Source organism: Aythya ferina (genome assembly GCF_964211825.1).
Source record: "Aythya ferina genome assembly, chromosome: 3".
In the NCBI taxonomy this organism is placed as follows: domain Eukaryota; kingdom Metazoa; phylum Chordata; class Aves; order Anseriformes; family Anatidae; genus Aythya; species Aythya ferina.
Window position 1 is genome coordinate 81,149,886 of NC_140298.1, and position 26,449 is coordinate 81,176,334.

The window sequence follows — 26,449 nt, forward strand, 5'->3', positions numbered from 1 at the left end:
TTGTGCTTTGTTGTAGATCTATTTACACTGAGTTTTCTCTTCTGTTTTTCTGCCCTGTTAACTCAGTAACATGGGGTCTTTCTGATGCTCTTCAGTCAGCCTTTGTCTTTACTATCCTTAGTTGCATTAGCAAATGTTGTCAAATGCCAAATGCCAAATATTGTCCTTTTCCATATCATTTAGAAATATGTTGAACTGCATAAACTAAGTGTTAACATTCTCTTCCACTGTAAAAACTAACTATTTCTGCCTACCTCCTGCTTATTCCCTCAGATTATATCTTTTAAGAGCATTTGAAAAAAAAATGTGGTGAAATTTCTTCTGAAGTTAATATAAACTTTATCTGCTGAATTTCTGATGACCTCAGGGTGGTTGAATACTTCAGAGAACTAGTACATTTATGAAGTATGACTTCTGTTTACAGAAACTTCATTGATTCTTTTCCAATTTATTCATCTCTTGCCTCTGCATTACAGTTCTTGCCAATCTGACCTGTAAAGATAGCAAGTTTATTGGTCAATATGTTCCCTCGATCTCCCCTGAAACTGTGGAAACTGGCATCAAAACAGCTACCTCCAATTTTCCAGTGTCATTTTTCATGAGAAGTTGCACATCCCAGTCGGAAGTTTAGCTATTCTATCCTTGTTTGAATCTAAGTTTTTTAACAAATAACCTTTGGTCCTGGGAATTTGTTACAGCTCGTTTTAGTGCCTTATTGTGTAACCTCTTTACTGACATATCAATCTAAGACACATCCCTTGAAGTTGCCTAAAAAGAGTGCTCCCAGTAGTGTGATCTCCTGAACTCCACTTCGAAGAATCCTTGCAAAGCCTGTTTTTTTTATTATTATTATTATTATTATTTTTATTTATTTATTTTTTTCTGGTAAGTCTTTACATTGTGAGTACTCCTGTACCTGGAAACCGCAGAATTATGTTTATGGTTTTTATTCTGGACAAGATCTGTTTTGAAGTTTCTGACTCCAAACAGCTCTGATACTACTGACTTCTCCTGATAATTCCGATACTACTACTTCCAAGCCTGCAGCGGAAATGAGCACAAGAGCTCATTTCTGGAGCAGCGATCACCTTCACATACTAGCTTACAGCAGGAGGAGAGCAGCACAAACTCAACCCCATGTGCTAAAACCATAGGCAAGTGGACTCTGTTGCTCAGGAACAAACACTAAGGAGAACAAGTTGTGACCTTTACTCCAGCTTATCTCCACCCCCCTTGTCAAGGCAAACAGAGCTGATGGACTTTCCATGAGATTTAATTTAGTCAATGACGTTATTAATCAGCTAACTGTTTCCGTATGACATCAGTGGTAAGCAACCCATAGAAATATGGCTGTGATCTAAGGAAGGCTATCACTACCTACTAGGAAAAAGCATGTTGGAAAGCCAAACTCTGTTGTGTAAATCTTCCATTACAAGTAACACGAGCAGAGGTGAGTGGTTTTCTTCCAGTGTTCTGTCTGCTTAGAGCAATCGTCATCTGTAATCTTTTCATCTTTTTAGGCTGCACTCCTAGGCTGAAGGAAATTATTGGTGGTTCTAACTTTTATCTCATTAACGTACCTTGCTTAAACTAGTAATCTGTATAATAGATATGCATACCCAGAAACAAAGCACACCTCAGACAAATAACAGAGCTTCAGAAATCTACTTAGTCTGTGCTAACACCATTTGGATACAAATTAATGTTTTCTACTAGCTTTAGTGCTATCACTTTTTCAGAGATTACTTCTTGTGTAAGTACAGTAGAAGTAAAACAAGTAAACTTTATGTATCTAAAGGATGTGCAACAGTAAGTATGAAGTAAAACACATGTTGGGTGCAGAATGCTTCTTTCAATGAAAGAGCAAGTGAATACTCAGTTGGGGGCCAGCATTAGTGACCGAAGTTGCTATGACTTGGGACCTCTATATACAGTGACAGGTCTGTGTCTTTTATTTTATATCTAAGCACTTAATTTCATTTTTGTCTCTGGACAGCTTCATTGCAAGTATGGAATTATACAAACAATATAATGTAGTATACAATGCTACGTAATTATAATTAGTTGGTAATTGGGAGGATAGATTTACTGCATCACTGCATGCTTCTAATTCTGATTGATTTAGTGCAAGTAGTGCATGTTTATCAGTCAAGAACAGAACAGAGCAATGGACCTCACGGGTACATTAAGCCTATGGCAGTGACTGTCTTTAGTGGAACCAGCGTTAGGGAACCAGGAATTAGAGAATGGCAAACTTAGATGTTTGTGGATGAGTAGCTGTTTTTACAGTCAGCCTACCTGAGAATCTAAAGGGAGAAAGTATTCTCTTTTACGTTGCTCATTATTTCTAAGCATGGTTTCATTCAAATAAACTCTGAGGGTTTTTGATTAAGCAGGAAAGTTTGACTTCACTTGAATTAAACACAAATAATTTTTGACTTTAGGATTTATTAGATTCAAACATGAAAATAAGTTTTGGCTTTATTAAAAAAATATATATTAAACACCATGTTTGCAGCAAAATGTGCTCTATGCATACATTACTTTATAACTGAACTCCATCATCTTTGAACCATGTTCCTATTTAACTTTTTTTTTTTTTCTAGAAAAGTGCAATAAATGAACATTAACTGAGAAACTTGAATGTGGGATTCTCTCAGAATGTTTCATTTTTTCCTTTTTGTTTTTAATTTGTGGATAACAATTTTTAAGAGAAGCAGAAAGATAACTGAAAGATGGCTTTCTTTGTGGGGAAGGAAATTATCTCAGTAGGACACTATTTTGCAACCTAAATTTTATTGGAGAATTACTTCAAATGCAATATAAAATCTTTTATAGTTAACTGTGACATTGGTGGTATGAGCAGGAACAAACTGGGTTTAGAAAACTGGCTATTGAACTGGTATTTCAGCCTATCACTTACAAACTTTGGGAAGACTCTAGATCTTCTCCATTTTAACTATTAAAGCAAAAAAGCTCATTGCAGTATGGCTATATTACAGTAAAAGTGTAACAATGACTTTAATCCTTAGTTATTTCAATACACTGTGGAAAACCTTTCAGATCTAGACTGAAGCCAGATCTGCATTAAAGATATATTATTTCAATGTCTGAAAAAGAAAAAAAAAAAAAGAAAAAAAAAAAAAAAAAAAAGGCTACAGTTTACTATGTGTACAGTAGGGAACTAAAAAAAAAAAAAAAAAAAAAACAGCTTCTCCCACTGAATAAAGAATCCTTTCTCTGACCAGATTTTCAACCATGTCACCAGTAACATCCATTCCCCTTGCACTGATAAAAAAAATGTTAGTTGGTCTTTAATTTATTTTTATTTTTTCTACACAAAATTTTGTCTTAATGGCAGTGTGCATACGGAATAATGTGAAGATTTTCCTTTCTTTTTTAAATACTAAAGGTTAAATTTAAAAAGAAAAAAATCTTTCTGGAACAAACGAGAAATTAGGTCAATACCTTTAAAAAATTAGTTGCCTTTTCATCACAAGCACATGAGAAATACTGTGGAATATAGAAAGATGTTAGAAGTATGCAGAAAGGAAGTTAATGAGGTAGAAGACAATACCTAGCACTTGCCCATCAGTGTTGCCTAGACCTTGCCTGAGGAATGGTCCTGCCATCGCTCCTCAAGTTTCCCAAAGTTACCCATCTTTGAGTCAGTGGGAACCTTTCCAGACCGCCGCAATTTCTCAAATACAATTGATAGAGGCTTAGCAACAACATCCACCAGTTCCCTCAGGATCTGGCAGGTGTTTTTGATGGATTCCACCCCCCCCCCACCCCCAAGATACAGCTAGAAATTCTAAAAAGAGCAGCCAGATTCTTGTAAAAAGCCCCAGCTACTACTCTGCAGCACTTTATTACTGTCCCCCATACAATGAAGTGAAGCTCCTATTTCTCTTTGGGGCTGGGGGGGAGGGAACAATTCTAATGCATGAAGTACAACACAATGTCTAAGTTTTCTGTTACTGTAGAAAACATGTATCATAAATTCTAAAACTTATTAATGTAAACTCCAAAGTAACATGACTACCTAATCAGAGTGATGAAAACTCCTCTGGTGAGGACAGCAGGCACCTCTTGCTCCTTACAAGCATTTATACCAGTTCTTGAATGGTAAATGTAGCCTAGCTGTTGTTCATGATGATGATCAAAATATTTTTTTTCTCCTCTCCTCACCTGGGATGCTTTGGGAATATTCATTTGAGGTACTCCACTGATCTGCTTGCAGGAAAAGGTAGAAACCATTAAATAGCAATGAGAACTGCACAGGAAGGTTCCATGGTGCCAGCACAGAATGGGAGCTCCACTTTCACACCATTCTTTTATGCTAGGACCAGCTTGCTGACAAGTAGCAGTGTTGGTATAGCTATTGTATTGCCTTTCCTTATGCTGCTTTCAATATCATGTAAGGTCCCAGCAGCAACAGCAGCTAATATTTCCTTTGAAAATACATTTTTAATTTTCCTCACTAGATGCCAATGCATACTCCAAGACATGTTATTGCTCAGTGCATTGCTGCTGCTTAACACTTCTGGACTGCTGAGTCTATGTGCATCAGAGTTGGCATCAATGCTCAAAGTACTTATGCAAGCAAGCCTGACAGTAGCAGTTTCAGCGTCTTCTTTCTACCTAAACAAAGAATATGATGCTTGTGTACTTACACTTGTGAGGGACCATTGCCTGGAGTAATCTTTTACACTAAGTAGGTTTTGTAACCTCTTCGGAATGAGAAATGACTTTCATAGGTAGTTACATGCGTGTAACCTGAATCCTGTGCTTTGGTCTTCAAATATTGGAAAGCAGGTCTTGCTGTTTTGTCTGGAATACGTACTGACACAAGACATCATAAAAACTCTTCTGTATTCTGTGTTTTTAATACCACCGTTGTAAAAAACAGTCTTTTTTTTTCCCCCAGTGGTGACTTTCACGTTCATCATAATGATGTTTAATGTAAGATATACCTTCTGAATACTGAGGCTTTTATATGGGGAGGAATTACCAAGTAAAAAAGAAAAACTAAGTAAACTTTAATATGTCTGATTCTGAAAGGCAAGCAATAAACAGGGCAGAGCTCCTTGCCCCACTGAGTGGAAGAGAACTGAGAAGGCATCACAACTGCACCACCCTTCTTGCCCAAAAGCTGAGCATAAGACTAGTGAAGCAGCACAGGCAGGCTGCTTTCATGAGAAATGAGCATGTAACCTACTCCAGGATCCACACTGACTCTTACTCAAATGAGATGTTTAATTAAAGCAAGTTCTGTTCTAATTACACATAATTACCCTTTTGAGCCAGGCAGATACTTTCAGAGCTAGACTTACATGCCAATATTAATTGCAAACTTTGAAAGCCATATAAGTCAGTCTATTTCTGACCACAACTGCTTTCTGATTTGCAAACTGCTAAACAAACAGCATAAGCAACATGGGATGAAATTTATTTTCATCTGTCAATGGACAAACCATACTTCACCCTTCACATTAACTCACAGAACAATGGGAATATTGAATGATGTTAAGAAGAGCATGAAGCATAACGTACACCAGGAATCTGTGTCCAAAGCTTCTCATTTGACCTTAAAGCATTTTAAACTATTGACTAAGCAATGACACACACTATGTACGTACATAAAAGTTACTATGGTAAAACCACGTTATGCCAATACAACCTTTAAATGATCATTTGTATATGCAGTTTCACATTTGGGCCGTGCATGCATCCAAACACATGATTTGGAGGTTTTTAGTGTTAGAAAAAAGGGGCTATCACTTGCTTTGCCTGTGTACAGCATTCACTGCATAGATAACACCTAATTCTGTCGCTGACAATAGAACCTCTCAGCCATATGGCTGAGCAAAGAGTTTTCTGCAGCTCATGCACAGGAAGTTTATACTTTGTGATACTAACAGACATCTGATTTGTTTGGTTTCCTTTTTCACCTGCTGATGCTACACACACACACACGCCTTCTCCCTTTTCCCCAGGGATCTCCTACCAATGCCCACTCTCTATCCATTCCTTGAAAAGTTGCTTCCAGTTCACTGCCTCCTGCAAGGGCATAATCTCATTGACAAACATGATGTTATTTGTCTTAATCACCTCAAAGAAAAGCTTACCCCTACGAAAAGTCTAAAAGGGCTTCAAATATAAATCTGTGCTGAGATAAAAGAAACTCCAGCTCAGAGTTGGCAACACTCATTCCTGATTACTTCTTTCATCAGAAAAAGCAATTTCTAGCTTGCAATGAATGTATAGCCAATGGAGTAAATTTCTGTGAGGCACTCAAAAATCTTAAACTTTTCCATTACCATTTGTCTCCCTGCAATCAGCCCTACCACTCCCAGAAGCTCAAGGAGACCCCCAGCTTCAATATCAGTATTACAAGTGGCAACAGGTTACACACACTAAGGAAAGGTAAAGGTAAAAGACCTTCACCTTGTAAATGGTTGGCTTCCTTCAATAATCTGCTCCCCTATGCTGGCTGGTTCAGGGACCATTTCTTACATCTGCCCTGAATCAGGTACTTCATGCAAATTAAGACTTCCAGACCTCATCATTTAATCTGTCTCTGGTCACCCAGGGACTTGGACAAAACTCCGGATGCCCATCATTAAGCTTTTCTACAAACCTCCTCCTATTTAAAGCCAAGATGCCCATCCATTCTCTCTGAACTAATGACATTCCAGAGAAAGTTTGCTTAAGGGAAAACCTCAGTCTTATGGCAAAAGTGTTCTTACCACCTTCATCACTCCTGTGCCACAAGATAGCACCAAAACACTTATGGTGCCGCATGCCTCAGCTTCCACCTGGATGCCTGGCTTTTCATCTGCTTCTCTTGGCATAGAGTTTACATATTCACCACTTTCAATGTTAATGCTCATCTTCTCTGTACATGAATAATATTAGCAGATGTCCAGCTGTATGAGCTTAAGTTTCTGCTGAATCCTTCCACTTCTCCCAGACTAAGTACTGGATGGACTAAGTACGAAATAGTGCTTGTACTATCCTACAGACACAGAAAGGAGGTGGCCTAATGGCACCCCCTTTATTTTCATGATGTCCCAGCTCTGCTGGGTGTGGCAGACATGCTGAGTACCTGCAAACATCTGCTATTTTATCCCTCTTGTCGGTAGTTAGTTCTCCTTTTCACACCTAAATCCAGATTTACAGGAGTAAATTTACACATTGCATTTACACATGTGCTTCACAGACCCCTGCTGACCCCACAAAGAGGCTGCTGGAGGCTGTTATAAGTTGGAGGCCTTAGAATACAGACTGTACTCTCTTTCTACACTTCTGCTTAAGATCATGTTTTTTTCTAGCCTGTTAACCCATTAAAATTCAGGTAAAATATCGTTGTATATTGTTGTATAATCCCTTTGCTAACAGGCCTTATCATACTGCATCCAGGATGGATTGAAGGAGCTTGATTCAGGTGCATAGTTATAGCTATTTAGTGACGTGTTGTAAGGGTATCCCACAGATCCCTGAAAGCAGCAGATACAATACTGGACTTATGGGAGACCCACCTTCTGCTTACTGCTATGTGGGATATCTGTGGGTGTCTTTACGTCTACCTTAGCTAACTTGATTGATTGTGAAAGCGCACTTCCCAGGAACAACACTGTTCAACATTAACAAGTTTTCAAAACTTAGAAGTTTTGGAAGGGACACTTTGCTCACCATCCTTGTGATGAATAAGTTAGTGTTCAAATCACATGCTTTCAACATGTGGAGGCCAATCATCAGCTCTGACTGCACTCTCCATCACCCTTTACTTTTTAAAAATCTTCTGGCCAAATAGTCACACCAGTTATCCATGCACACCACATGTGTCCTATTATCCTATTCCTTCTGTCTTCACCCTTCTGACTCCCCCCAGTCTAGGGCTCCTGCAGTTACATTTGGCAGGATGTGGTTTCTCTCATAGACTGAAAAACCGTGAACCAATTTTTTTCTTAGAGCAGGGGAAGGGGTTCATAGTGCCAATTTGATACTAAAAAAAAAAAAAAAAAAAAAATAAGGAGATCAGTCAAAAGAGAACAAGGAAGTCAATCACAATATGGCTGTCTTGGTTGCCTCCACACCCTGGCTGTCTCAGTTGCATCCACACCCTGGCTGCAGAGGAGACTGTTTTGCCTTTCTTAGTGTGATCACCCCCTCATAAAAAGTGCCTTCCTTTTGCAGCAGATCAAGATTGTTAGCATTACAATGTACTCTCCCCTAGCTTACTGTAGCTCCAGGATATTCACACAACTATGCAAAATGACAAGGGATGATTATCACTCCATAGCCTTCATAGAATTTATTCATGAGGATTTTCCATTTCAGGAGAATTTTCCCTTCCAACATGCAAACTCATATTAATGTCTTTATCGGGCACAATCGAAGTTTCTTTCTAATGGTGGCTCAGCCTGATGAACAGTTGTGGGGAGTATCAGTCTAACCAAAACCTCCTTCAGGGCTACAGTGACAGATAACTTCAGCACTGGCTTATGTTTGTACTTACCACCATTTTATGACCTGGGCACTGCCCTTACTCAAGACATTTCTTGTGATGCTAGCTAGGAATATATTGAGTATGCTTTTTTTTTTTTTTCCATGATGAGATAGGAAGATCAGTCAATAAATTTATTTGTAGCATTATTACTCTTTTTATGTAAAAAAAAAATGCCAGCTATACTAATAAGAAATGCCTCACTGGTAAAGAATCTTTTTATCACCTTCATACCATTAACAATTCAAGATGATACTGACACAAAGCACACTGCATTGAGTTGCACCTTCTGACTATTCAGAAACTAAAGCTGCATGGCTGATAAGTAGGTCATCCATTGGAAACAAGTGTGCTCTTTCATCTGCACTGCTTGCCAGTTGGGTTTGACTTATAATGCCCTAAGTGTCCTACTCTGCCTATCTAAGGGAGAGTGTGGACATACAAAGTGGCCAGAAATCCTTGACTAATTGTTCTCCAAAGGTCTCCTTAGCCTGGAATTCATTTCCCACCCTTTCACCTTAAATAGTCCTGATGGGCTGGCTTCCTGTCAGCATATGGCTGGTCTGTTTCTCCAGGCTTGTAAAAGGGACAAAGGCAAGGGGATCTGACTGATAATCTGAAAGTAATTTGTTTTTGCCTGTGGTACTGACTTCTAGGCCAAGTATTTATTTTTTGAGGTTAAGACTTTCTGTTTAGCATTTTGAATTTATCACAAAGTAGTTAGTGCCAAAGATTAGCAGTAAGGTACATTTACATGTATGTGTGTTCCTAAATATACAAAATGAAAAACTCCACACTGCATTTGTTTAAAAGAATGCTAAGCAACCACCTTGTTCAGGTGTGCACATTTGCAGTTTGCAGTAACAGAACTTGGTCTCTCAGAACCAGGTGTACTTGGTTTCAATGTAGAAATGCATTCAAAACTAAGCTACGATTCCCAGTTATGTGGGATTCATTCCTAATCCTTGATGAACTCCAAAAGCATTAATCCTTACATTTATTCCTCCCTGTTTGGGATACAGGGAAAAAAGAGAAAGAAAGTTAAGGATGAGAGCTCAGCATCCTCTCACCTTCTTCCAGTTTCACCCTTATCCACTTATGACATTACAGCCAGCAGGAAATGCCTAAGAGGAGGCGAGATGGAATGTGCTTCCTTCTTCAACTTCTAGAGCAAACCAGTAGCGGCCAGGAATGGCCTTGGGCAAAGCATTTAAAGCGAACAGGGTTCCCAGTTTACAGTGCAGACACAGCGCACTGCAGTTAGTTATACCTTCTCTATAGAAAAAAAAAAGAACAAACAAACAAAACCCACCCACAACCTGCATTTTCCCTTTCCAAGCATTAGCAGACTAACGAAGGCTGACAATGCGTATGTGACAGGAGCCTATTGCTTCTCTTTTACCCCATCCATGGCTGTTTATTGTTTTGCACCCAAAATAAAGGTTTCTTATATCTATCACATATTCTGCAAACCTTTCAACTGAAACAGGCAAAAAGAGCGAACCATTTATTCCTGCACACATTACTTAAGAAGGGGTAAACAGAAATTACTGAAGCTTCTATTAAATATATGCATGCTTTTTTGGGAGAAAACTACAGCTGCATTAGAACACAAGGGTATGACTTATGCAGAAATGCATGAAGTAAACCACTCTCGTTCCCCTAAAGACAGGCACTTACCTGGTAAAGAGCAGTGTGAATATATGTGAAGTTTTACCATATTTTAATTGCAGCTCTAAGAGAAGCATGAGGTGTGTTGGCAAAGCATAACTGGAACCTTAAGGTATTTATGAAAGCATATAAACTAATTAGTGTGCTTCAAACACTGACTGGGCAATGATAGCTCTTTCTGATTTCTCTGACTAAAGGGAAACACAGCATCTGCATGAATACATTCATAAGCAACCCCGCGTATGTTGTGCATCAACACAAATAGCTCTTGTATAACAAAGTGCAACGTGGCAGTAGGATACGGCAATTTTCTGCAATCTCAAATGTCATTTTGTGTTCTTATTTGTACAGAGGTTTCAGCTCTTACATGTAAACCTCTATCATTTTTCACTCTAATTGGAGGTGTATAACCTAAAGCAGAATGGGAACATTGCATTAACAAACAAAACAGTTTTATATCCACTTAGTGACAGCTATAAATGACAACTAACACCAAAGCATCAGGTATTGGGTTTAGCTCTATTGTTGATACTCAGCTCTACGGAAAGGAAAAAAGTCTGGGGTCTGGCTACAGAACAAATCATCTGATAAGAATTTAAATAGGATGAGATCAGTGTCCTCTCCCTTGCTGGGTGGAGCCTTACTGGCAGCACGGGAGCCAAATGGCCCAGGACTCTGAAGATAAGCACCACCAATCTTACCTCTGTCAGCACTTTGATGTCATAAGGTTTATTTTCAGCAGGTGAAGATTTCCTCCTCTGTCCTCGCCTGTGGCCAAACTTGCATTTGTTCCTTAGAACTTGTTCATCATCTTCAATAGTTCTCCGCACATACTTGAAACGATCTTTAAGGGCCCGTTTCCATACTGACTGCATAATTAAAGAAATTAATAAAATTCTGTCATTCCAATTTGACAATTCCTAAAGCAGGTTACTTTGTTTTATCTAACTTTATTTTATATTTAAAAAATAGTTTGTCACTAAATATAAATAAATTTTAAAAAGTTCATACAGTGGCATCAGCATACTGGTGGCTTTAGGACTGAAGGAAACAAGCACGTGTGATTACATGCCTCCATGGCTACTAAACAGCAAGGCTACTGGCACCTGCGCAGTTCCTCAAGGACCACAGTAATTCAATTTAAGGGTTAGATTTATCCAATATCACCAGGGCTGTCAGTAAAACCACAGTTCACTTTCCTTTTCTGCCTCTTACTTTTGGATACTCCCTGCACGACATCAGGTCAAAAAATTATGTGGTGGAACAGATTAGCCCACAGACGCCACAGAAAACTAATGTTTTTTGACTGGTTTATTTTCCCCTGACTCAGCACCTGATTGGTTGTGCAGCTGTGTGATGATTATACCTAACACAAGGGTTAGGTACAGACAGTCTATAGGGAAAGACAGTGAGAATTTTCTTTTTGAAGGGAGACTGCAGTAAAACACTGGATCAAACATATTATTATTAAACTGAACTTAGAGCTATTGAAGTAAGAGGGTCAGCTAAGTAGGTCCTAGTATCTGTGAGATGCCTTAAAGGGTGTAAATTCCAGTGTAAAGGCAGTTCCACAATCAGATGTAGTCCCTGCCTAATGGAACCACTCATCAGAGCCAACAGCTGAAAAAGGAGTTTATGTGCTCCCTGCTTATGTTGTACTTGTGCCTTTCTCACTTGGAAACAGAAAAACAAGGCTGCTTGCTGCTTATGAGAGCTGGATGGTTGGCAACTTCCATGACTTCCTTATGTACAAACATCTGCCCAGCTGTAGTCCCAGCTGGGTGTCCTACACCAGGACACAACAGTGTTAACTATCAACACACAGGGAAGAAGTTGCAAAGCAAAGGCTGTTAGACATTTCTGCAAGCAAAGCCTGCAATTATGAGTAATGAAAATGTTTCAAGGATCTAGCAAAACAACTGATTATTTTGGTTATTGAGTTGTTGTTTTTTGTTGTTGTTTTGTGTTTGTTTTTTGTTTGTTTTTCTTTTCAAGACAAGGAATGAAACAACAACAAAAAAAAGTGATAGGATGTGGCAAGAGAAATTCAGATAGTCATTTCATTCTCTGAAATTGGCACCAAGTTGAAACTATACTTACTGACACACTAAAAACAGAATAAATAAGTACTCCAAGCTCCTTACCAAAGAGGTGTTTTTTTATTAAGCAAGGTTAACTCTACTGCTACTAAATTCTATTTTACACCAAGTACTACAGTATCTTTCTTTGCAGCAGGAGTCTGACATGCCAGTCTTTCTCACCCGTGGACTGGTGAAAAAAAATCACAGCAGCACATCTATGGAATCTGAGCCCTGTGTTTTTTACCTCAGCTTTTCTTTGGCAGACCAACGCAGAAGTGCCATTTCTGACAGGACACTTTCTGCCACCCACATATGGACTTTCACAGAAAGTATCCTCACACCATCAGCCACAATTAAACATCTGAGAACTGGAAAGCAAATAAACCCACTGGTATTTGAATTATGAAACTTCTGACTTGGGAATCTGGCAGAACAGAAGTCATGTCCTCACCAACTTAAACTTAATGACTAGAAATGTAACAAAACAGCAGTCTTCTCACCACATGTATTTACAGCTTCAAGTTGAGTATTATGACCCATCACTATTCTCAAAACCAGTAAGGTGTCTACATGCCTTGGAAACCTCACTTGGTGTGGACCTGAACCATTCATTAAAGCTCTTGAATGCTCTTCTAATTCTAACCTTGTGCATTTACAATTTGATGCAAATACACCAAAATCATATGCCTAGCTAAATTTATTTGGAACATATTTATTTTAAGGCTGATTAAAAGCAAGCAAAAAAACTTAGTGTAATGCTTCTCTGAAATATTCAACATGATATTTTAAAATATGATTATCTCAGACTGTATTAACAGCTGAAAAAGTAAATACTCTATTATGTGCTCTTTGTGCTGTTTTGTCTTTTGAAAGTCTCTGTTAAACTGGGAGAAATTAGTTTGTTCTTCTATATAAGTGCTTTAAATGTCTCACAGAGTTTAAAACATTCAGGTGTTTCACCCTCCTGTCCTCAGATAAGTTAAGAGTTTTAACTAAATCTGTTTCTGTAAAAGGATTCTCATAAGCTTACCCAAGGCCCCTCTCACATACCTTTTTCATGAGCAGGACTGCTGAGACGTATTTATTTGGTTTCCCTAACAGGTAACACCTTCTGAAAAGGATGTTTTTGTTGCATTTGTGAGCCAATAACTTTATTTTCTATGAATACCAGAGGGGAAAAAAAAAAGAGTAACAGGAAGGTTTACCATGCTTATAAGGGAGTACAAGGATTAGTTTGTGTGTATCTGACATGGGAGGGAATGGATTACACGCAGATTAAAAACAGTAATTTACTAGAGAATAATCATTTTGCATGCAGCAGTTGCATAATCGAGCGTGTCAGCAATGTGATCCTGGCTTTCACCAGGATCACAGCACTGCTGAACTCCAAGGAATGTCTTATACAGGAGCAAGGATTTACTAGCCTCTTTCTGCCTTTTATTATAAAAGCAGTTCTAGAAACTGTACAATTTCAACATGAAATAAGGTCAGTGACTCCTTCCAAACTGTTGTTTGTAATCCTTGTAAAATGAATAACATAAAATAATATCTTGCAGGAGGTCAAGAAAGTATCACACCAATTTTCTTCTGACTGCTGCAACTATGAACCTGGTTTTGTATATTAAAGCCTATTTTTCCTGTAACTACTTGAAAATATTTATTTGGTTATATTATAGACCATAAATCCAATATTCTAATCTCATGACTAAATAGAAACTATCTTTATTTAATTTTTTAATTGTTAGTGTGTTACTTTAGGGTAACATTGTTCTTTGAATAAAAGGAAACATGAGAAAAATTCCTTCAGGAACCACTTTAAAGCACTTCTTTCCAAAAGCTAATCTTGGAAGGGATAGAGAAATTAATTTCATTCCAAGCGTTTGATAGACCTCTTCAGTGTGCTTTGTCTTTGTTATTTATTATTATTTTTTGGTGCTACGAAAAAATTATGAGAAATCCTAAATAATTCCTGCTTCTTAAATGACATAGTAAATAGCCTTCTTTTTAAATTTATAGCACATAGGTAGTTTATTGTTAATCTTATTTTTAAGATTACTCTTTTAGGAGTCTTCCAGACTATATTACATTTAATATCTTTTTCAAAATGGCCAACAGAACAGAAGGATACTTTTCCCCTACTGCAAAGTTAAGTGGGAAATCATAACCAATAAAACAGAATTATGGATAACCTACTAATAAATCTTTAAACATTAAACCTTTAACTAGAACCTGTCTCATTGCAACAGGATGAGATTTATAATATTAGACTCAGTTTCTGCGTTATGAAGACTTTTTTTTTTTGATTACTTGCTTTAAATAATTTGGAGTTGCAAACAAAACATATCCAGTATTATGAAAAAAACTGAATACTCAAAGAGTTTTGCAAATAAATTTGTTCCTGTCATGAAAACACAGCTTTATTGGTACGAATTTAGGCTCTTCTATGTACATTGCTCTACGTTTTACAGCCAATTTTACCCCTTTCCGAATTCCTAATCTATTTCATTTCCATGAAAGTGTTGCAACAAAATTGCTGACATTTCCAATTTGAAGTTCTTCATTACATCAAGTTGTGTATCCTTGGATTCTATGTTTTTTGTCTGAAGAAAAAGCTAGTTTCAGAATATCAAGATATCTCAAGGGGAGAAGTTTCCATTTTCTCAGTCAAAGCACAGCTGCCTGCTGGTGCCCACCCATGACATGAAGATATGCACATAATTGCAAAGAAGAACCCAGATCAGTTTCTACTGCATCATTCCAGCAACCAAGACACATCCATTTTTGGTGAAGGGCTCCAAACTGTTCCGTTTAAGAGTTAAAAAATAACTACCTGCCCCAGCAGTTTCCCAGTGTATGGCATTAAGAACTAACAGCCTCTTGCACATCTGAGCAGATTCTGCGGCCACACTTAAAGAGCCTGCTTTCCAGAAGTACTTCCTCCAGCCCAAAAGGTAAGCACTTCGGTTCCTCTTAAGCATGAATTTAGAGTTTAACTGAATCTATGAGCTGGGGCATACCACAGCAATAAATAAAGGACACTAAATTAATCTCATTAACAATACAGTGAGGGAACACTACAATGTAATTACCCCAGAGTATTTTCACTTTCTTTAAAAAAAGAAAAGCGCATGCAACTCCTCCTCCCCCCCCCCCCCCCCCCCCCCCCCATCTCCCATTTCCTAAGAAATTAGACATCAGAATACTTGACAACATGCTTTTCAGTATTCTGAATTAACTCAAATAACTTCATTAATCTACTGGCCCTGGAAACAGGTATTTCCCCAGAGGCCTGCCTTGCTGAATTGCTATGGTTGGTGTCCCTTTATCCAGCCTTACGGCACACCAAAAGGTGGAGTTCGCCCTATCAAGCCCAGGCATCAATGCACAGTTCCTTTGTAGTCCTCAGAACAAGAGATTGCACAGTGTTCTTCCTCTCTTCCTAATATAGGACCTTAAAACATTACATAAGTTTCATCTCCTGAGGTTTAATACTATAGCTAACATATACATAACTAGGTTTCTAGCCTAGAATTCTATTCTCATTTTACAGTTTTCTTTTTCTATTTCTAGCTATCAGTCCTCAAATAACATGCTTTATGCTTCACCCCTGAATTATTTTATTGATGGTTTTCTCAGATGCTTTCATTGTACTGTTCAAAAAATTGTAATAACAGCTATCTAAGGATAATATATGAGTTAAATGTGTTCAAAATGCTCAAAAAGTAATATTTTACTTGCCTAACAAGACCTGTGATTCATTACTGTTATCAGGAACAACAATTCTATTCCTATATTAGCCTGAGGCAATTTTAAGTGAAGTACCTACAGACACTTCACTTTTTTGAGCTGCTGAAGACATCTCTTCTATGGTTAAAGTGGTGGTTAGCTAGTAGATTTTTGTTGTTCATTTGTTTCTTTAAAAGTATTACGAATGCAGGATTGCCAATTCAGTTTTGTGCCAAGTCTCACACTAAGTAGTTATGCATATGATGATAAGGTTTGTTTTAAGCCCTTGCTGCTATAATACACAACTATTTCCAATAAATAAAAAAGTATTTATAGTCTCCATGACTGCAGAGGTGGAAAAAGTGTCTAACAGTATGTCAAAAAAAAAAAAAAAGTAATTTGTCTTCCCCTCTCCTCCAAACTTAGCTATACAGACCTTTAGTGTATGTTTTTCCTACCTCAAGCAAGGCAGTGAAGAGAAGCTTGCCCAGAAGCATTAGGCTAGCGATATTGAGAACAATTTCAGCTGCCTGGCTTACCAGTGGTGGTGTCTTCCAGGTTCACTTTCTAGTAAGTGTGAAAGAAATATCGAAAGACATAGAAAGACTGCTCTGAAATCTCTGCCACACCGTGCAGGCAATTTCTGCCAGCACCACTTTGGGGATTAATACCTGGAAAGCAATGAGCTATTTCCTGAAGTATGGGTTTATAACTACCTTCAGTAAGCCTATGCTTTTGCTGCAGTGAAAGCCCTTTGAAAGCCCAGTTTAAGAACCTCTGTTTAAAAACAGTTTTTAAAAAGTTAAAGGCTGTGAAAAGGGCTTTGGAAACACCCAGAAGCACGTTCCAGCCGGCCTTCACAAAGGATGCCAAATGAAGTCCTAACATTGCCCAAGACCCAGGCAGGGGACTCCCACTGGGGCATTCAAAGAGGTCTTCTGAATGAAGCAAGGGGGGGCTGCAGCTCTTGTTTCTCCACTCCTCTTCCCCCTCTCTTTTTGAAGAAGTGTTTGTTTTCTTTACTCTTTTGCCTCTTACAATGCCTGACCTCAGTCTCATCTGAATAACCTCCACTTAATCTTCACACTTTTTAATTCTCAAAATCGTTTTGCTTTCTGCAGTAACTGTACAGATATGTATTTATGTACATTTAAAGCTAACAGTCCCCTCCGAGTCAAACAATCTTTTACAAAAAGCTATAAAAGTGTCACATGGCAAAGCAATGATGTGAAGTCAGAAGGTGAATGTTGTCCTTTGAGACGAAGATATGTATTCTAAGTCACAGGAGTAGAGGAAAAACAATGTGGTTCAATTTTACTAGTCATCTCCTTCCACTGCTTTCACATATGTCCCTGCCAAGATCCCAATCAATGTTTTTTAAAGTTTCAATAATAATAATAATTTATAAACAATGAGTAGATTGCTGACATACCTAGAATGGCAGAAACACTATATGATTTAGTTGTATATCTAAAGCATAAATGACTATAAAGAATTGCAAGAAGATAAGTCTTAAATTAGTCCACATAGAAACAGAGGTTTTTGTTTGTTTATTTTTAAGAGGTTTGGCTTCTCTTTTCTTTTAGAAAGAAAAACAAAATCACATTTACTCTAATTAATCCTTTGGGCAAAATTAAGCCAGAAAGAAGCTGTACCCAGCGAGCAACCAGGGACTTCAAGTATGGTCCTCAATAATCTCAGTGTGGCTTTGAGGAGTGGGATACAGCTGAATGAACCTTTAATTAATACCATGAAATAAGAATGTGATTTGGCAGGCACGTCAAAGTGAAGTTTACAGCTCTGAATAAAAACAGCATACAAGAAATTGATATCGATGTATCGATTTGCTCTGAACTGTTATTTTCTTGTAATTGACCGGGGGGGAGGGGGGCGGTAATTTCATTATTTTTCAAGATGGAGTACTATTTACAGTACTTACAAAGCCATTCCCATCATCATCCAGAAACGGGTATGCCTGCAGCAAAGCACTGACAACAAAGTTGTATTGCTGGCTGTTCGGATACCTGTGCAAAGAAAGACAGGGATGTAAAATAAATAGTTGGTGTTACTGATTGTGTTCAAGAGTGTATGGAGGCCATACTGATACATATTAAACTGTATGTTCCCAAATTATTTTTAAGACTATCAATTTGATCCAAACAAGAACTTCAAGACTTCGTGCAATCTTACTGTTGGCATCAACAGGTTTAAAGTCTTCAGCCTGCTCTATTTCAGTAAGCATAGAAGAAAAGCTTTACATTCAATTGAAAATTTACTTCTGCAGCCAATTGGTAATACCCCCCAATAAACCTATCAATATTTACTTACAGCGATCCTGCTAGGTATTTTGTCATGTCTGCTTGCAAACATTCAATTATCCTTATTCTCATACTGTGATCAGGGCATTTTTTTTCTGCTAATAAAATCTTGACATCATAAGGAAAAGCTGGCAACGTATAAGAATTTGTCCAGTGCAACATCTTACATACTGCAGAACATGATCTCAGATTTCTTCTGAAAAAGATTATATTATTGTGAACACTTCCTCTATGGCAATGCAAATAAGAAGGAAAGACAAATACAAACAATAATTCAATAAAAAGTAAAGTTACTGCTATACATATTCAAATCTTGCTCTCTTAGTTTCTACATTAAAATTACTTACAAAAACTGCGATCAAAACATATGGAATTAAAAACTTATGTCAAACACAAAATGTTAGTCAGTAAACAGTGTATGAAGTGCTAGAAAATGGTCAATAACTACAAGCAAAAGAAGTCACGAGGGACTTGCTACCATTGCAATATAACTGCATCTTCCTTTTGCAGTTTTTCCTGCAGTCCTGCTAATTTACTAATGAAAGTTATCCAAACAGATTAATAGAATAAATTCTTATACAAGATATTTGCTAAAATTGTCCTCCCTAAGGGGAAAGCAGTGAATGGATGAGGACAGTTAATCAACTCAATGAGTGAAAACAAAGCACAAACAGCCTGTAAGTACTCACACCTACAGCCCCAAGTAGAGCCATCAGCAGTATTTACAAATGGCACACCCCAGGCAGTGTGAGCCTGAGACAGGAAATCAGCACTAGCTATCTGAAGTGATTCTCTCCTCCAAAGAATCTGCCAACCCATAATGCTGGAGGAATGCAAGGTAAAATAGAGGATAACAGAACTGTAAGTCAACCAAGAGCCACCTACAGGGTGGTTGTGGCATCCTCTGACAGCTTCCCGACTGCAGTAACCTGGAACCAATTAGTAATCTCACATGGGAGGTAACAAAGAGAGCTTAAAAGTCCTGTTACATGTATAATATCACTGCAATTCATGTTTGCTTGAATTTAAATTGCAGAGAATAATTTGAAGGCACCTAAGAGACTTACAAAAACATCAGACTTTTGCCACCTGGACACCACCCTGTGTAACCCGTTCTAGGTGACCTTGCCTGAGCAGGAATGTTGGACCAGATAACCTTCTGAGCTCCCTTTCAGCCTCAACCAGTCTGTGATTATAATAAAAATCTTTTAAAGATGCTATCTGCTAAGTGTAGATGCTTGCAAAGTACATATATACAGATATCTATACCACCAGGACAGCAGGGCTTGTCACATGTGACAGCATCTTGGGAAGACCAATGCCATCATCCCAACATCCCCCCCTTTCTTCTCCTTTCTCACAGCTGTTATTACTAAGCATGGTGCCACGTGGTGTTGGACATCCCTTTGGGCAGCCTGGGCCAGCTGTCCTGGCTGTGTCCCCTCCCAGCTAATGGGGCACCCCCAGCCTCTGAGGACACTGGCAGGGTAGCACCAGGAGCACGAAAGGTCTTGGCTCTGTGTGAGCATTGCTCTGCAATGACTAAAACAGTGTGTTATCACACGAATCACTGCTGAAAACACTTTCATCAAAAATCCAAAACAGCATCACATGAGCCTCTACAAAGAAAATTAACTCAAAACCAGACACAACTATGATGTGGAAGAAAATACTGCTGGATACAGTCAACATACATAAGTTTTCACTACAAAAGCTCTCTTCAGTGGCCTATAGGCAGAGCCTACAGTCTTTATTAAAGTAGAATCCTCTACTTTCATCAACTTTACTGATGAAGCCAATATAGCAGACAGGGTGCTCCCAGTTACTACATACTATTTTCAACAAGCTGTCATTTAAACTAGCACAAAGTACAGTAATTTAAGATATACGGTAATATGTAGCTGAGCAGCACTAATTTCTACTGTTCTTAATAACTGTGACTGAATTACCATTTTGAAAAATGAAAAAGTTGAGCAGATTTTCAAGCAAACCTAAGACTACAAGGGCTCTCCACAGCTTCCCTCAGCCACACGTTAGTTTTCCAAATAAGTGTAGTCATTTACTTCATGAAAATAATTTTTTATTGGGTTGTAGCTGGGTTTTGTTGGGCTAATAGTCATGGTTACATGTAATTCTCCCCTCTACATTTGTCAGTAGGAGGAGAAAAAAAAAGTACTCCAAGTTTCATTTCATGCTCCAAGTTTCTCTTTAGCCTTACCCAATCCAGAGTATGTCCAAACAAGCACCGAAGATTACTTTAATCCTCACAGTGCAAGACATTTAATATTTTATTAGCTTTTGTTGAAATCATTCCTGTTAGGCTGTCACATTAAATATGTGCTGTAATATTTTAAAATTAAATAAAAGTTTATTTGAAAAGACAACTCCATTCTAAAAATTATTTCCAGAAACGATCACTTGCAAATTTGTTCAACTAAACGAAGAGTTCAGTTAAACTATACATGCACTGTGATTTATTCAAATAGTCGAGACCTTCCTTGGTTTTGAATAACAGCATTACAGTTAGATTTAGGTACAAAAAGATGTAACCTGCTTCCAACCATACCCCTCCAGTCTTCTAGATTATTTGAGACACAATGAGAGAATTAAGATCCCCAAAGGCAAATTACTACACCTTTTCTCCTGGTTTGTGAGACTGAAGCTCAAATAACCCAATGACTGTTGCAGTCCCACTTTTCCCTTGCTGTCACAGGTCTCTACTTTTTCCTTACTGGTACTGGGAATCTTCTAACATTGATTCAAGTTATTTCAGGAAACTACAGTGATGACGTTATTCATTTTCCCTCTAGGTTTAATTTTCTCAGTGTTTAGATTACTTAACTGGTAAGGTGAGGAAAATTCCTGCACAGAGAAAGCAAGACAGACTCTTTATGGTTAGCTATAGTATGGAGCTGCATCGAAAGAAGCACCTTCTCAGTAAGGGCACAAATAGTTAATGAGCTTTTGATCATTCAGATTTTGTAGATGACCACTTTCCTTCCTGCACTAAATGACAACACAGTTTCACACAGTTACACCTTTCTCTGGCTCCATTACAGGCTTACACAGCTCATGCAAGGATGTTCACTGAGACATGAAAGTTAATAACACAATTACTCATATAACCCAGCTGAAGAGAGATCGTTATATCTACTAGAAATCATTCTGATGACCTCAAAAATAAGGCTTCTGCACTGAAGCAAAAAAACTCTTAAGGAACATAAAAAGGGGCAGAATTCAAAAGATTTTCTTCAAAGACAATTGCTGTATATGTGTATGTTTAAAACACATGACATACAGACCAACAATATTGGTGCATGGGTAATGGGGAAGCATTCTGCTTGCCCGCAGTCCGTGTCAGTAGGGCATGATGAGGATGAGTTCAAACACTGCACTGATATATGCTGATGGTCACACAACCTGGAGAGGGTTTGCAGCAAGTTCCACTGAGCAAGTGAATGAATGGTGGCTTGCAACCCAGCAGGCCAGTGGTGACAGTCATCTTGGAGATGGGAGCCAAATTTAATTAAAAATAAATACACCAAGAGTGGCAAAATAGAATAAGCCCAAAATTACGTGGGCACCAGCACCAATATAATGGGAATGGCCTTATTAGTATATTGGTACCTTGCAGGCCCAGATTTAATTGAACACCAAAAACATGTCCTTAACTTGTAGCAAATGAGAAGTGCAAGGCTGTCAAGGCTGGACAGAGGTTGTTATACTACTTGTGCACACAAACCTGCTCTGAACAAATGACTTGAAGTCTCAGACAGTAAGTCTGTTATACTACAGCTACAGAGCACAACTTTATAGGAAGAACAAATGTACAAATAAACATGTACTGGAGCATCACGCAAAAGCAAACATCTGGACTGCCCCACTAGAAACGGGGGGGGGGCGGGGTTAGGTGATACATTACGTTTGTCCTTTGATAAACAAGCACCTTGAGGAAAGGCAGAGAGGACAAAGCAACCAATAAAAGGATGGTTTTCACAGTAGTGTCAGGTATTTACAAGCAACGACAGCCTCTGTCTTAGCAACAAGACAAACACAGGGCTGCTGGGAGACTGCTAGCACTTCGATAGCAAAAAGCAGTTATTGAGGAAACGTATTTGTTGAGTTGCCCTCTGTATGCTATACTGTTGTCTTCACAAAAATGCACTTCAAGTTTAATCTTCTTGGGGGCTCAGCAAAAAGACTGCCTGTTTCACTTCTATAGCTGCTAGCTAGCAAAATGTTGTTCTGCAAGAAAAATAAAGTTATACAATAATTGCTGCAGCCAGTTACTCTTTATTTTTGTGTTTAAACAGCTTGCTCTGCTCTCTTTGTAATACTTAGTAATGCAGAAGAATATATAATAGTTGTTAGAACTGCCTACACAAGAAACTTTGAGCCAATTCATCAGCAGCAATAATTTGTAAAAGAACAAAGAACACATGATTTCATTTCAAACGAAGCTACATGCATTACTAAAGCTGTAGATGTATGGGAAAACAAAAGAAGAAAAAATTAAGCTTAAAAAAAAAAAAAAGATTGGAGAGATTGGAGAAACTAAGAACCAGATGCCATAAATGTTACCTTGGCCAAAGGTCAGTCCCTTGAACTGAATATTTAAATCAAAGTCACTGAACTAAAATAACCCTTGCAAGAACTGGCTCAAAAAGTCCTTGTATGAACTGTTTTGCCACAAAATAAATAAGTGAGGTGGGAATACCCATTAAAGGGCAGTAGAAGTTGTTCTTACTCTTAGCTTCTCTTCCAAATCTAGCCTGGCTGTTGAGAGGGTTATGTGCCCTCCTTCCCATTCTGAAGAAGACAATCCAGAGTAATTAATTTGTAGAGCTGCCCCCCTGTATTGCTGTATTTTCCTTTTCCCCACTAATTAGGAATAGAGAAGAAAATGGAAGGAAAAAAACAGAACTGCACAGACTTTAAAACATTATAAATTTAAAACAATGAACAACAACAAAAAAGACACCTCTGCAGCTGATAAAACAAATGCCAGATTAACATGCCAAAACACACACAAAAAAAACATCATTAATCTGATGCAGAAGAAACACTTTTTTCCATGACATTTAATGTATTCTTAGACTAAAACCAGAGTGTATGCAGTGGGGGGAAGAGAGAAATTGTACAGAAAATCAGCTGAGTATGTATATTAGCAGAGTAGACCAGGGGTTACTTTCATACCCTAGGCTAAGAACATGTCCTTATAGTCAAACCAATTTTCTATTCCCATAATCATATTTTTAAAAGAAATATCGTATTCAACTCTTCACAACCTGTTTACAGCTAGCATTAAAATTTCTATCAGTAGCTAAAAATGCAATAAAGGAGCACTGGGGAGGTAGGGGGGGGATAATTCTGTAATTCCATATTAATCAGTGGGTCGAGTCATAGACATATTTAAACAAGAGCATTCACCTCCAAAAATAATATTTCACTAGGGATAAAGCTACTGCAGCAGTTAATGGATGCCAGGGATGCTCAATTCCATCTTAAGACTAAATCAGTTAGTTAAAACAGCTGTTTTGGAAAAAAAACATTTGCCAGCTTCTCATCTGACCTTTAAAGAGAAGCCCTCATAAAATTTGCTTGGGTCTTCAAGACTATAAATCATCACAGCTCCACTGATTTTCAGGGCACCTACTGCTTCACAAGGGGCATTTCCATTTACAGCTGACTTTGTTTTCCTCCTTTCCTACTTCTTTGTCCCAAGGTGAATTTGCATTGCTCTTTTGCAGTCCTTTTCCCTTAACAGGCCATTATGGGCCTTTGAAAGCTTTGTACTGAGAACATTTTCTAAAGCTGGTCTATTCTGAGCTAGGCTGATTCACACATTTAAAACTCTGAATACAGCACAAGGCAAATTACTCACCATTAATTAAAAATAAGTATCCTATAGAAGTAAGGGCTAAAAACCATCATGGCAGAAAGATTTCAGTGAAACAACCCCTTGGAATAAGCTATTAAATAAAGTCCTACGTGGTTCACTATGCCACCTTTGCTATTCCTAGAAGTCTTATCACTAACTTTTTTTTTTTTTTAAGTGACAAAATAGACAATTCTACAGGAAGATCTCCACTTATTGCAGAACACTGAGGCCATCAGTCACATGCTTGGGGGAGAAATGATAGCAAGGTGGGGAATAATAAGAGGAGTAATAAAGATAAGAAAACAATTACCATGGAAGAGAAACATGACTCTTCCAACATTAGCTGCCTAGCTCTGAGAGGAAAAGCAACCATCTTGCCTCCAGATTTTAAGGAGGCTCATTTTGACACGCAAGGAATATATGTGCACAAAGGGAATCTGCATGCCTACTTTCTTAAGCACTGTATTTAAGGTGCATGAAGCACATGATTTTGTATGTACCGATATTCCACTCAGTAATGATTAGTTTGCTAGAATGCTATTCAAAGATCTGTGAAAAAGGACTTTTAAGAACTAAAGAAATAAGGACAAGCCTATATTGTGCTGTCATACAGAGAACAACAACAAAAAAACCCTCTCATCTGACCATTTTGTTTAGTTGATTCCTAGTACACTTCAAATACTGCTGTTTTCTAAATACACCTGATTAAACCCAAACCTGACCTCCAATACTTAGGACAAATACTATGTCATTTACAAAAAACAAGTAAAATTTAGTAAATGCATTATGAACTTACTTTTGCTTTAGCACTCTTTGATCAATTAGTCCTTCTTCATTTTCAGTTGAAGACAAATACAGTTTCTGCTCCACAGGACTAAAAGTACTTAGTATCTGCCTTTCAGTGTCCCTGAAATAAAAAGTAAATAAATAAAAATAAGTCAGTCGAGATTTGTGCAGCTTATGGAAAAAAAAATAAATAAATAAAACCTCAAGGTGTTAAAATACTAGTGGCAGAAATAGAAAAAGAAAAAAATAACACAGAATAAGCAGGAGTTTACATGGTGCTGATACTGTCTCTTAATCAAACACAGTTCAATTACCCAACAACTCTTACAAGCTGAAAGGAAAACTATAAAAAATATCATCCAGCAGTATTCCAATTCCTACACAATAAAAAAAACTGGGAGTAACTAACCACTACAACATGCTGGTGTGCATGGGGAGTGAATTACAGAATATTGCACAGTAGTTTCTATTCAGCTAGAACTTTGAACATCCCCCACTCCCTTCTCCCTTCCCCAGGGCTAAACCTATCTATAACCTTTGAGACAATTTTACATTACTCTGACCATTCTACCAGATCCCCAAACACTACCTGGTCTCCTGATTATTTGCTCAAACTCCAGTCAGTCACTTGCACCAAAAACTCCAGATAATCCACTTTGCTACATGCCAGAAATCCCTACACAAAACCACTGCTTTCTATTTCACCTTTGCATCCACCTCCCTCCCTCTTCTCCCCTTCCTGTTCTTTCTTCTTTTGTTTTCAGAAGTCAACATCAGTAGTTTTGCTGTGTCAGACAGGAGCTACTATTATGCTGTCAAGAATACATAACAATCATCAACTGGTTTTTGACTTACAGATGAGAGACACAGATGAACTTGGTGACTTCCCTAGCCAGATGCTAGAGGCTCCATACTTCCCTGGACTTTTATTTATTTATTTATCTACTATAATCGATTAGGCTTTACCTAATCGATTAGGCTTTACCTGTAGCTAAAGCTACAGGGGACCAGGGAACACAATTACAAGCATTCTTTAACGTCAGCACATTCTGTACAACAACATGGTCAATCAACATCACAGATTCAGTCCACCAAGAGACTCACGGGCTATTCTCCGGCCACTAACTAAACCACTTCTCAGAAAGCAGCATAAGAATTTTCTTAGTGAAGCCACCAAGGTGATATCATCACAGATTTCACTACTTCAAGCACTACCGCTGGAGCCTTTCTGAGACTTGCTAGAACCTGGCTTAGGGAAAAAGTAAACATGCATTAAAGAACTAGATCTTCCACAAGTTATGACACGTGGAACTCTTCGGGGATGACATAGGTTCTTTTTGTACCTTATCTCTTCAGAAGCTGTGAACTCCAAAGATGCCCTATAAACTGTTCCAGCCTCAGCTACACTCACACATGAAATGCTATTGCTACAAGTGTCATTACTGTTTGGTAGGTTTATACAGGGAGTTTTCCC

The 26,449-nt window shown here is 38.1% G+C and overlaps 1 protein-coding gene across 9 annotated transcripts in view; it reads right to left on the reverse strand.

The window, feature by feature from the left end:
- SAMD3 (sterile alpha motif domain containing 3) overlaps positions 1-26,449 on the reverse strand; it is a 43,985-nt gene that overhangs the window by 4,107 nt on the left and 13,429 nt on the right. For 6 of the 9 annotated variants that reach the window (XM_084515281.1, XM_084515282.1, XM_084515283.1 and 3 more), the window contains 4 exons: positions 24,986-25,096; positions 18,319-18,504; positions 17,930-18,014; positions 10,885-11,052 (listed from right to left, as the gene is read on the reverse strand). In XM_084515281.1, coding sequence (XP_084371407.1) covers positions 10,885-11,052; positions 17,930-18,014; positions 18,319-18,504; positions 24,986-25,096 — 550 coding nt within the window. The remainder of the gene's footprint in view (positions 1-10,884; positions 11,053-17,929; positions 18,015-18,318; positions 18,505-24,985; positions 25,097-26,449) is intronic. The other 3 variants (XM_084515285.1, XM_084515286.1, XM_084515284.1) reach the window with 1 other exon arrangement.